Here is a 13,849-nt window from a genome sequence, read left to right on the forward strand (position 1 = left end):
TAGCAGTGCTTATATAGCACCTTAACCCACCCCATAGAACCAATGAAGAACCACAATTTTTCTGCGTGTATAATACAGTAATGCACAATAGTTGATTTGTGCATGATTCTCATATACGCCTCTTACCAAAGCAACCACACATTCACATTTCAGCTACACACAGATTTTAATGTATCAAAATGTACATTTAGCCAAAAATAGAAAAGAGAAGCCAGCATATTGTCAATAAAAAACACACATCTACCATACATTACTATTCCTTTTTGTCATAAATAAAACAAAATAAATACATGTCTACATGTTGAATTAGTGTATGAATCCCATTTGCAAATGTAGAAAATGGCACATTAGAGCACACAGATGTAACATATAATATTCATTATTCTGTAACCATATATAGAGAATATTCATTATTCTGTAACCATAGATATTGAATATCCATTATTCTGTAACCATAGATACCAGAGTATGTGACAAAACAAATAGTGCATATTGAAACAGGGCAGCATATAACTATTGAATACATATTGAAACTAGAACAATGGCCTCAGTAGAGTGCAGACCTTCGCCCAGAGATGGGGGACTCGGAGTTGCAAATTTGAGGACTCACGACTTGACACTTGTTTTTATTAAGCTAAATAGCCAGCTATAGTGACTTGACTTGTGACTTGTTTGCCCTGAGCAATGGCTTGACTTGCATCTTGCTTGACGTTTAGCAGTGACTGGACTTGAGTCTTGACTTGAGTCTAAACACAGTGATTTGGGACTTGCTTAAGACTTGAAGTTTAAGAAAGGTTAAGAAACTTGCTTGTGACTTGCCCAATGCATGACCATGTGCTCATTCACTGATGACAGATGATGACTAATGGGTCAGGAGATAAGTTCATTTTAAAATGTATATTTTGACTATAATGGTGGCATTAAAGGAAAGGGGTCATGGGGTCACCAAAATCAATAGGTAAGTAGCCTAAGTAAATAAGTAAAACGTTTTATATTTATTTATATTTATATAGCGCCCTTCTCAGCACGAGTGCACAGAGTGCTTTACAGCATTTTTATAAAACATCCGTAAAGAAGAAGAAACATGTGAAGAGAAGAATAAAACATTCAAATGAGCTAAAACAACAGAAAAAGGAAAAAGAAAAGACACGGCTAAAAGTGTTTAAAAAGCCTGCCTGTAGAATTACGTTTTTAGCTGCCTTTAGGTCTCATGGCAAAATGGCCATTACTTTCAAACATATACAGACAGACAAACAGACACACAAGAGGTGAAAACACCATTTCCATGGTGGAGGTAATTAAAGGGGCACTTCACCCCCTAACACTGTGTTGTGTTAATTACAACTCCCCATCTGTAATGAACACAACACAATGACTCAATGTCCCCAATGACATCACCGCTGGCCAAATATCATACTCTCAATAACCGTCAAACAAACCATGACCGACTTTAACCAACAGGGAGAGAACAATACCGTCGGTACTCTATCCCCGTCCGGCTAACGTGTCACTCGCCGCCGCTTCCCCCCGAACACATCCGTGTGGTTTGAGAGTCAACGGCGCTCAGCTTCTTCGTCAGCTTCTCACCGGCGCCGACCGCTCCCACCCTCGTCAGTTTTTTGGGCAGTCGCCGGAGCTGCGCGGCATCAGCCTGGCGCGCCCAGCCGAGGAGGAGCGCGAGCAGGTCCCGGCGGGGCAGCCGGAGGACGACCTCTCGCAGGGGCCTCTCGCCTCCCCCGGGCGGGGTCTTCAGCACCAGGCGACGCAGACGCTTCACGGGCAGGTTCTGGTGGACGAAGAAGGACGGGAGGATGTCTCTCAGGTAGTCGGCTCCGTCTTCGAGAGGGGAAAGTGAACGATCAGTGTCAGTGACTAGTTAGATTAGATTAGATTCAAATGTATAGTCATCATACAGCACAAATACAGTGCAATAGAGACCATCTGCAACACTTCCGGTATTCTGAAATCTCATGGGAGAGAGAGCGGGAGGAGAAAATGAATGAATGTGGATGAGAGCCTTGACATTAAGTGGTTGTACTGTAGCTAAGGCTGTGGGGGGGTGCTGGAGACGTGATCCAATAGACTTTTATACGCCCGAGTCTCCTGAACACGGAGAGACCAATCCCAAGTCGATCGGCACTTTCTCAGATTGATAAAACTAGATCTCTGGACAATCCAGAGAGACTCCGTGGGCAATCTGCGCTTGCAGAGTTTGGGAGTAGGTGCGGAAAAGTTTCTTTAGCTCGGCAGAGATAGTGCAGATCGACTTTGGCATGGATTGATTGTTTAGATCGCTAGCATAGCTAACAAAATGCAAATATATTGTAGTTCTGTCCAGGATTACGTTCCTTTCTGCTCCGCGTGCACACTGAGTCTGACGTATACAGCGAACAGGTCTATACCCACCCTCTTAACGCAGAGCTGCCTGTATGTCACACAACAGCAGAACATCATCGAACATGTGGTGAATACCACCCCCTTTCAATGTAAATTGAGAGGTACTGTATGTTGATTATGATTTTCTTCTTTTTTTATGGCAGTGTGCATTACTGTGCATTACCATGAATGGAACAAATTAAAATTAAAAAGTTAAATTAAATATATACTCTATTTAATCCGTTTTTACGTTGTATATTGTTAATTGTCCTCTTTTACTCTGTCATCTTTCTCTCCCATTACAGACACCGAAGCGCTGACACTGGTAACATTAAACCGTCCCATTACATGCCAGCTGGACCCAATACCCTCCCCACTCCTCCAGACCATAGCACCAGACATCCTCCCATTCCTAACTGCAACCATCAACTCCTCCCTCAACCCCAGGGTCGTTCCCACCTCCCTGCGAAATTGTACTACTCTGCTGAGAACTGCTGCCGTAGCGCGAATCGCCTATATGTTTGGACAGCTGGGTGACGTCACCCTATAGTTCACTCCGAATTACAACAGGTGTACCGACATTTTATCATCTACAAATACATTCGGCTGCAAAGCCAATTACATGCAAATATTTACATGCATATACAGTTCAAAAGGTGCAATGAAAAACATATGTTTAAGATATTGTTTAAGATATATCAACAACAAGACTCAACAAGACGTTTGTCAGCAAGGTGGCAGGATATTGTAGTGTGAACGATTGTGGGTCATGCGCATGCGTGCGCCATGCGTGCCAGCAGGTAGTAGAATTTCGCAGAACACCGTTTCAGATGATCCCCAAAAGGTAGAATGCAGGATCTGCCACTGACAGGAGCTTCACAATCACACATGGAGGAGAGGGGGACGTCACATGTTGTTCAGCAAGTCTGGCCCGACTATTATTGAGAACTGAATCAGAGTGTCGGTTTGTTATAATAACAGAATACACGGGGAGTATCGCCGGGACACTGTCCAGAGGGAAGGGGGCAATAGAATCCGGAGGCTAATATCCCCAAAACCGGAGGTGAGTTTAATAAGATTAATAACAAAATGAGCTATATATAGCCTACCGTCTGCGTCGAATATGATATATATGCATTTATATAATAAATACATTTATTTAATTTTAATTAGCAATAAAAAAAAATTTAATTTCAGTCCTTGGACCCCTCCTTTTCTCTCTCTACACCAAATCTCTGAGTAACATTATCACATGTCATGCCTTCTCGTCACTGCTATGCCGATGACACTCAACTCTTCCTCTCCTTTCCTCCCTCAGATATCCATGTCTCTGAGCGGATCTCAGGATGCCTGTCCGACATCTCCGCCTGGATGACGACCAACCACCTCAAATGGTACCTAAGGAAAACGGAGTTACTTCACCTGCCGGCAAAATCCTCCCCACTGACCGACATTTCCATGACAGTGGAGAATGTAGCTGTGGCTTTGTCCCCAACCGCCAAGAACCTGGTGTAGTCCTTGACGTCCGGCTGAACTTCTCCGATCACATCACCGCAACCACCAGAACTTGCAGATTCCTCTTGAGTAACATCAGAAGGACCCGCCCCTTCCTGACAAAAGAAGCCACTCAACTCCCCGTGCAATCAACAGTCATGTCTAGCCTCAACTACTGCAATGCACTGCTAGCTGGTCTACCGACTACCACCACCAAGCCATTTCATCTAATTTAGAACTCAGCGGCCCACCTGATCTCCAACCTACCAAAGTCAAAGTTAGGGCACTTCTTAGAGAGCTGCACTGGCTCCCCATCTGCGCACAAATACACTTCAAGGTACGGCTCCTGCCTACCTACGACCAATGGTCTCTAACTACAAACCCTCAAGACCCTTCCGCACTACATCCTCTGGCCGCCTCTGAAATCTCTGGTTTTGGCGTTCAACGCATGGCAAGATAACCCTATGGCAGAGAAAGAGTTAAGTGTGGGGTTGCCAAACAAATTCCGAAATAAAATGGGGTCGTGGTATAAAAAAGTTTGAGAACCCCTCCTCTAACACTAGAAACATGGACTAAAACATTACCTCCTCCACACTGACTCTCAGCACCGGTGCCCCCCAGGGCTGCGTACTCAGCCCCCTCCTGCACTCCCTGTTCACACATGACTGTGTGGCCACACAGAGCTCCAACACCATCATCAAGTTTGCTGACGACACAGTGGTCATTGGCCTGATCACCGACAATGACGAGATAGCCCTATCTAAAAACGTGTAAACACACACATGCACGCACACACACACACACACACACACACACACACACACACACACACACACACACACACACAGGGATGTAGCTCCAGATTCTGGGCCCCATGAAAGAATGTATTTGTAGGCCCCCAGTGAATGCGAGCGCGCGTACATTTTTGGCCATTTTTTTATTGATGAAAACACATAATATGGTTTTTACCTATACATTCGGATCAGCAGTTCAGCACCTGCACTGTTGGTGGGTGAGCCTAGTAAAGGATGTCGCATTGCGTTCATCTTCAATGAATGGACCAATGCAATAGTCTACCAAAGCCCCCCCTCTCTCTCTATATATCTCACACACACACACACACACATATACACACACTTCAGAAACAAACATAGTATCAATGAGAGCATCAATAATACACCTGAGTGATGTCTAGTAAACATTTTATTTTATTTATTTAATTTTTTTGGGCCCCCCCCCCCCCCCCCCCCCCAGTGCTGGGCCCTTGGAATCATCCTAAACTACCCCCCCCCCCCCCCCGCCCCTGCACACACACACACACACACACACACACACACACACACACACACTGCTTATTGTTACCATTCTTGTATTCATTGTTGTTTCTTAATTGTGCACTGTTGAGTCTGAGCTCGAAACACAAGAATGTCATTGTTGAATCTAGAGGGTGTATGTATATGGTTGTTACAGTTAGTTACAACTTGTAACTAACTGTAACTGTCCTCTACTACTCCCATGACTGCATATATATCTGTGTCCACTGGAGGGCGCTATAGGCGGAGCTTCTACTGTCTACGCCAGGTTGGGGAGTATATAAGTCTTGGTTCCCGCCTACTTTTTCTTCTTCCCACACATGCCTCTCCCGGAGAGGAGAACACATGAGCTGTTGTGGTATGAGTCAATGTGGATGAATAAACCGCTGCCAGCAGAGCAAGGCCACAGATGGAAACCCTGCCTCTTGTACATTATTGTCACCCCATAGCCATTTCTGTTAACAGTCATTACCTGCAATGCCCCTGTATTGTTGTGACAAATAAAGAACTTATTTGAATATACATGAACTTACTGCGAGTTCTTAGCTCGACGCATGTCGTGCACACGCTGTCGTGCCATGTGCCACCTTTCAGCACCAGGCGCTGTCCGCCAGCCTGGCAGCTGGTGTGCGCTGTGCAGCTGTGGTGGGCAGAGGCGTTCCCAGAGTAAAACCCAGGTGGACACAGCCGGCACACCGTGTCTTCCTCAGGGGTACCTGATCAAGTGGGACTAATAATAATAATAATAATTCATTGTATTTACTGCATATAGCGCTTTTCAAGAACCCAAAGGTGCTGACAATAAGCAAAACAAAGAACAGAGAAACATAGAACCAGAGGGAACAAGCAACAGTATGAATACACAAGACATAAAACCACAAGTAACAAGCAACCAATACAAAAGCCAGTAGGGGAACAATCAGGGAAGTAAGGAAACCGAGGGGGGGACAGGAGAGGGAGAGAAAGTAGGGAAGGGGAAAGGGAGGTGGTAGGTTGGAGGAGGGTGGTTAATGGGAGGGGAGGTGGTAGGTTGGAGGAGGGTGGTTATGGGTATAACGGTTGTATGTTTGGGAGAACAGGTAGGTTTTGAGTGGGGATTTAAAGGTGGAGACTGAGGGAGAGTCTCTGATAGTCTGAGGGAGGGTGTTCGAAAGTCGGGGAGTGGAGGTGACTTTGTTATTAAAGACCCCATGAAATCAAAATAGATGTTTATGTTATTTTTTATCAATATCCATTACAAGTCCCTCGCTAGCTCATAGATGCACAACTATGTGGAATCAAATAGCATTCTGCTAGTCGTTTCATGGGGACTTTAATGTATGCATTTTGTTGGAAAAAAATCTTGTTTGGATGTGGTAATACTAATAATGGAAATATATAAAATTAAGCCTTGAAATATTCATCCTTTACACACAGCATTGTGTAGGCTTTTAAACACAAAAAGGCTGGATATGCATGCAGACCAATTTGCTTTTCAAATCTTAAAGGGGGGGAATGCAACTCACTTTTCACTGTGCCCCAGGACAACTCAGTCTGTGTTTGTAATAATATGCACAACTCTTTTCGTGAAAATCAAGAGAGAGTGAACCCCCTGATCTGTGATGCCACTTGGATGTAAAAGTCTGGGGCTGCTCCAAGAAGAGCAGTAACATTTTATGGCCTCACAAAATCATGCATTCATTGTTTATGGAGCAGGACCAGATTATACATCCAGTCAACAACACAACACGCATGTGAGGGTTCTGGACAACTTAAAGGATAGAGACAGGTGTAATATAAAGGATAGGGACAGGTATAATATAAAGGATAGAGACAGGTGTAATATAAAGGATAGGGACAGGTATAATATAAAGGATAGAGACAGGGAAATGTTTTAACAAATGCTTTTTTGGATTATATTATATTATACTCTTTATTTGGACTTCTGCCTTTTTGGAAACCATTGTTATCTTCCAGTTATTTGGTGTAATACCTTCATACATAATAATAACATATGGATGTGGCTTGGATTTAAAAGAACATTTATGTTTTCGTTTTCACAGAGCCTAAAATACATTACTTGGGTGCGCTGAAGCCACAGTTTGTGTTGTTTTACAACTTTGGGCAAGTATCCAGGAATGAGTCCTTTGTTGTTCCAGCACGGCGCGGGACCCGACCCCCCCCTCCCCCCTTCTTTGTTGTTCCAGCACGGCGCGGGACCCGACCCCCCCCTCCCCCCTTCCCACCCACAACAACAAAGCCCCCCAGCCCCACACAGAGGAACAGATCACAAACGAACAATACTTCGAACCTGCCAACATCAATGAAATAACCAACGCCAATGGACTGAACATTTTTCACATTAACATTAACAGCTTAAAAAACAAATTGGATGAAATCAAACAATTATTCATAAATGGTAAGGCAAACATACTGTGCTTCTCAGAAACTAAGCTTGACGATTCTGTAAAAGATCCAGAGATAGAGATTGAGAACTACTCAATAATCAGGAATGATAGGAACAAACATGGAGGTGGTGTCTGTGTGTACATACACAAGGACACCAAATTCATCAACAGAAATGACCTGAATCATAAATCAATTTAAACTGTATGGGTGGAAATCCTATTCGAAAGGGCGAAATCCCTACTGGTTGGCACAGTCTACAGGCCGCCAGATCATAGTGGCTTTTATGATACACTGGATGGGTGTTTAGCTGGAGTTGAGGATGTAGACAAAATTCTTATTGGAGACTGGAACACGGATATGCAACGAAAAGATGCACCCGTCTTCAAGTCATTCAGTAGGTTTTGTGATCTGCACGGCCTCAGCCAGCTAATCACCCAACCCACACGTGTATGTGAATCAACTCAGACTACCATTGACCTCATTCTGACCTCCGACAAGTCCAAGATCTCCAATAAAGGGGTTATAGCATGCGGGTTAAGTGATCATTATATGATATTCTGTACCCGCAAAAAACTAAAACAAAAGGCTGGCTGCCACAAAACAGTCACATCTAGAGGCCTCAAAACCTACTCTAGCGAGGCCTTCAACCTTGAACTGGAGAGTCTGGACTGGTCAGATGAACTCAATGGTACACTGGTTGAAGAAACATGGCTTGGTTTCAAAACCAAATTCTCAACAATACTAAACGACATGGCCCCCCTAAGAACCACCAGGGTAAAAAATCGCGCTGAGCCGTGGATGCACTCCGAAATACTGGCCGCTATGAAAACCAGAGACAAAAAATGCTCTGAGTTTCGTAAAAGTCAGTCAAAGCTTACTAAAAGCACGAGCAGTGAACTCCAAGCCCACGTGACTGAACTCAAACTAGAAAGAAACAGACTAAGAAACGACGTAAACTCCATGATCAAAACTGCAAAAAAGATTTTCATCAATGACAAAACTGAGGAAAACAAAAACAAACCACGTGAACTTTGGAAATTACTCAATAATCAACTAGGATGCAGTAAAAAACTTAAAACCAGATTCTCAAACATAAACATAAAAACGGACAACACGCTCATCACAGACAAGCTGGATGTAGCCAATTACTTAAACATTTTCTTCACAAACATAGCCACAACACTGGTAAACAAACTACCCTCCCACTCAGGGCTTTATGGGGTATAACACATAGTAGCTTACTACAAAAACCTAGGGGTCCGCAAGGACGACTTCAAGCTGGAAATGGTAACAACAGATGAGGTACTCAATAAACTGAGCGCCCTCCAACCTAACAAGGCCACTGGCCATGACAACATCCCCTCCAAATTCCTCAGAGACTCAGCAGCCGCCATCACCCCAATCATCACACACATAATAAACCTCTCCATAAAACAGGGACGCGTCCCCAAGGACTTCAAAATTGCGAGGGTGACCCCTCTGCACAAAAAGGGCAGCAAATTAGACCCAGGCAACTACCGCCCTGTTTCTATTCTCACCTCCATCTCGAAAGTCATGGAAAAAATTGTCTACGAACAGGTCGAAAAGTACCTAGCGGAAAAAAATCTAATCTACGAATTCCAATCTGGCTTCAGAACATCCCACTCCACTGACACATGCCTTCTCTATTTGAATGACCACATCAAACAAGAGGTGGACGCAGGCAAATACTGCGGCATGGTCATGCTGGACCTACAAAAGGCCTTTGACACGGTCAATCACTCCATTCTGATTGACAAGCTAAAAGCAATTGGTTTTGATAGTCTATCAGTGAGCTGGATGCAATCCTACCTTGAGGGGAGGGAACAGATGGTGGAGGTAAACGGTACCCTATCCCCCCCCCTCACAGTGAGCTGTGGTGTTCCACAAGGAAGCATACTAGGACCGCTACTGTTCCTAATTTATGCAAATGACATGTCGTCAGCTTGTGACTGCAACTTGTTCCTGTTTGCGGACGACTCAGCCCTGCTGGTCTCTGACAAGAACAAGTTACAGGTTGAAAAAACCCTCAGCTCGGAACTAGGCAGAATCTGCATATGGCTCGCTGATAACAAACTATCATTACACATGGGCAAAACAGAGTCCATTCTCTTCGGTTCAAATAACAAACTCAGCAAGACCGACGGCTTCTCAGTTACAGTGGGTGACAATATTGTCACAAGGAAAGATGAAATTACCTACCTGGGTTCCATCCTAGAGGCTAATCTCTCCTGTGACAAAATGGCATCCAATGTAATAAAAAAAGTCAACCAACGAACTCGATTCTTGTACCGGATCTCCTCTCTGGTAAACAAGAATACCCTGAAGACTCTGGCAGGAGCACTCATTCAGGGGTACTACGACTATGCTTGCACCTTGCAAAAAACACCTAAGGGAGACTGCAACTCGAAACTGGCCCCTGTAAATGTCCGAACACAACCCCCTCCAATGTACAGTAAATTACCAAGTATGGTCTTGTCAATAATCCAATGTACAGTTTTGTTTGTACAGTTGTACAGTGTCCCCCACCCACCCCTCCTACCCAATCCCCCCCCCCACTCCTACCCAACCCCCCCCCCCCCCCACCTCCAATGTACAGTCCCCCCCCACCCCCACCTACCCAATCCAATGTACAGTTTCTACGTCAAATGTATATACTCTTTTTTTTCTGGACTCTTTTTGTATCACAAACAGTACTGTAATTGCAAATCTGGTATGTCATAAATGTATAGATGTAGCAGTACTGTCTATCTGTATGTCATGTATGTCATATATGTTACGATGAATTGAAAATGGGGGACCCTGATGTAAACAAGACGAAAGTCTTTCTCTGGTCTGCATCCCCTTAACAATTGTATGTATTGAGCTGTACTGTACCCATTCTGCAATCTGTTAATAAAGTTTTCAATCAATCAATCAATCAATCCTCATGGTACCAAAGCACCTCAAAGGCACTAAAAACAAAATTACAAACATCTCAAAACAAACTGGTCAGACTACTGCTTGACCTTACTCCTAGAACCCACCTCACCCCTGCCCACTTTGACAACCTAGGATAGCTTAGAGTAGACGACAGAGTACAGCAACTTGCAATGGGCCTGGTCTACAAGATACACTACACGACCAAGGTACCCATGTACATGTCAAAATACTTCCCAAAGGTCAGTGAATACCACGATCACAACACCAGAGGGAGCTCCACAAATCATGTTAAACCCATATTCGGCTCAAATAAGGGACTAAACACGTTTCGCAATTATGCCACATCAATGTGGAATGCCCTACCCAAAGCTGTAAAGGAATGTGGATCACTACCCACTTTCAAAACCTCTCTCAAGGGACACCTACGGGAGACTGCAATTCAACACTGGCCCCTGTAAATATCCTAACCCAACCGCCTGTTCCTTAATGATAAGCAAGCAGTGCAAGAATGCGGAAGCATTCTACCGTAGTGGCGTGCGGTAATGCGCCTTTCATTTTCCGCCGCCCAGCACCCAGGTGCGTGCACCGGCGGCGGCGTGCTCGCTCAGGTGCGTGCGTGCGCCGGCGTGCTCGCGCGAGGTGCCCGCGCATGCGCATGAGATCCCGCCTTGGTTCGACACGAGCGGAGCTCAATATATATAAGTCACCGCCCCTTATTCAGTATCGAGAAATAGCTCAATTGGCAACACTGCATGGCTGTGGATCCTACAGCTCGTTTGCTGGCGAGTTCGAATCCCATAAAATATATTTTTTTTAACGTGATTTTTTTTTTAACGTGTATTCTTTCGCCGGTTAAGGTTAGGCATGGTTAAGGTTAAGGTTAAGGTTAGGCATTGTTTCGGAGTTGGTTAAGGTTAGAACGGTTAAGTTTAGGCGCTGTTAAGGAGCTGGTTAAGGTTAGAGTTTGTCAAAGAGAATGGCAATATTCTTTCTATGGTTAAGGTTAGGCATGGTTAAGGTTATGGTTAAGGTTAGGCATTGTTTCGGAGTTGGTTAAGGTTAGAACGGTTAAGTTTAGGCGCTGTTAAGGAGCTGGTTATGGTTAGAGTTTGTCAAAGAGAATGGCAATAGACAGCCTATTTCCGCACGACAGCTCCCAAAGCGGGCCTGAAAAGAAAGGCGCTTTACCGTAGTGGCGTGCGGTGACGAATGCTTCCGCATTTTTGCACTGCTTGCTTATCATTAAGGTAGACGCAACCCAACCCCCTCCAATGTACAGTAATTTACCTAGTATGGTTTTGTCAATAGTCCAATGTACAATTTTGTTTGTTTGTACAGTGTCCCCCCCCCCCCCTCAATGTACAGTTTTGCTTGTTTATACAGTGTGCCCCCCCCCCCCCCCCCACCTCCAATGTAAATTACCCAGTATGGTTGTCAATATCCCAATGTACCCAACCCCCCCCACCCAACCTCCTCCAATGTACAGTTTCTACGTCAAATGTATATACTCCCTTTTCTTGACTCCTTCTGTATCACAAACAGTACTGTATTTGCAAATCTGGTATGTCATAAATGTATAGATGTAGCAGTACTGACTATCTGTATGTCATGTATGTCATATATGTCCTGATGAATTGAAAATGGGGGACCCTGATGTAAACAAGACGAAAGTCTTTCTCTGGTCTGCATCCCCTTAACAATTGTGTGTATTGAGCTGTACTGTATTGTACCCATTCTGCAATCTGTTAATAACGTTTTCAATCAATCAATCAATCAATCAATCAATCAATCAATGCGTAATTAGCATAAATGGTTAGCCAAATAAGAAAAAAAAAATATGTCTCTGATTCAAGCTGAAACAAACCTAACTAAAAACAATAATATTTAATAATATACCTCTAGATACCACTCCGTGTCCAGTGGGGCATTCGGTGTGTCTGATGCACGTGTCGTAACTCCTCTTGAAGAAGTAGCCGTCTCTACACTCGCACGAGCAGTCGCGTTCCGGAGAGCAGCTCTCCTTGACCACCTCGTTTGTTCCACACGTCCCGCAGCGCAGACACTTGTTGATGTGATTCCACAGCTCGGTGAAGGACCCCGGCGGACAGCGCGCACAGTCGCTCGTCTGCGCGGCGCTGCAGGTGGCACGGAGGTAGCTTCCCGGAGCGCAGCGGTCGCAGAGGACCGGCAACCCGGTGTTTGGATCTTCACTCTGGAACGTCTTCGCCCCGCCGTCGGTGCTGCGCTGAGCGGCAACGGACGCTACCAGTAAGAACATCTGTAACTGGAAAATGTTGAATAAAGCAAAAACACGTTATTTTCAATCAAAATAAACAATAAATATATGTCACGTTATATAGTGTTAGATTGAGTGTAAAATAAAAAAACACACCGCTGTGCCCATGCGTACCATATTAAAGCGTCTAATTTCCCTCGCGAAGACTTGTGCGTCGGTCACTCCGTGGTGCTGATGATGACAGTCGTATGTATTCGGCTCTTATATGTACGGTGAGAGAGTGACGTCCGGCTGACTCATTGATCTATCCGATTAAACCAATTTGGGGGATGAGGCAGAGCCTCTATTAGATCATTCAGCACGGAAGTTGGCATCTAACCAGAGTGCAAACCGTAAAGTGCACTGTGATTAAATGGAATATATAAGGCTACTAAGAAAATATGCTAATCTGATGTATGTACAGTAATATTAAGTAGGGTGATGGTATTGTAATAAATACGTGAGCTATACCAGTAGCCGGAGAAACTGGAAACTGCTATTTATCCAAATGCCCTGAAATAACCAACTGCACAACCGGGGTACAAGGAATAACAACTTTATTTCATAAAAGTACCTATACTAAACGATTATACAGAGGACACGGGATCTATTAATTAAGAGGACCAATTGGGTACCGTAGAGCTCCTATTATACAACACCCTCTTATATGAGGCACTGCAATTACAAAACACGGTGTGTCTAATCCCACCTATTAAACACCCTCTTTTTGAGGCACTGCAACTGCACACCACGGTGTGTCTAATCCCACGCATTAAACACCCTCGGTAAGAGGCACGGTAAGAGGCACAGCAATTGCACACACCACGGTGTGTTTAATCCCACACATTAAACGCCCTCTGTAAGAGGCACAGCCCTTGGAACAAAAGGCCTAATCAACCACGCACTTCAGACACCCTCTCGAAGAGGCATTTGCAAAACACATCAAACCATAGTAGTTAATTAAGGAACACTCTTCCGGCAATAATTACCCCCCCCCCCTCTCGTCTTCCCATGTCCCTCCTCAATCGGTCATACTCAATATCCTACCGGCCTGGCTATACAA

At 44.5% G+C, this 13,849-nt stretch overlaps 1 protein-coding gene across 1 annotated transcript; it reads right to left on the reverse strand.

Moving 5' to 3' along the window:
* Positions 1 to 193: 193 nt before the first annotated feature.
* Positions 194 to 12,969, reverse strand: tnfrsf11b (tumor necrosis factor receptor superfamily, member 11b). Its single transcript, XM_084311817.1, has 4 exons — positions 12,922 to 12,969; positions 12,408 to 12,795; positions 5,717 to 5,899; positions 194 to 1,836 (listed from the first exon to the last, which is right to left on the reverse strand). Exons 1-4 carry the CDS (start codon positions 12,922 to 12,924, stop codon positions 1,508 to 1,510), a joined length of 903 nt encoding a protein of 300 aa, XP_084167943.1. The 5' UTR covers positions 12,925 to 12,969; the 3' UTR covers positions 194 to 1,507.
* Between the last annotated feature and the right edge of the window lie 880 nt (positions 12,970 to 13,849).

The sequence above is a fragment of the Notolepis coatsorum genome, assembly GCF_963971535.1.
Source record: "Notolepis coatsorum genome assembly, chromosome: 4".
Classification (NCBI taxonomy): domain Eukaryota; kingdom Metazoa; phylum Chordata; class Actinopteri; order Aulopiformes; family Paralepididae; genus Notolepis; species Notolepis coatsorum.

What these genes read in the sequence shown, in the direction of transcription:
- tnfrsf11b (XM_084311817.1), bottom strand. An exon ending in ACACGGAGTGGTATCTAGAG is followed by an intron (nt 5,900 to 12,407) that starts GTATATTATTAA and finishes CCACTTGATCAG; the next exon opens with GTACCCCTGAGGAAGACACG. An exon ending in CGTCGAGCTAAGAACTCGCA is followed by an intron (nt 1,837 to 5,716) that starts GTAAGTTCATGT and finishes CCCCTCTCGAAG; the next exon opens with ACGGAGCCGACTACCTGAGA.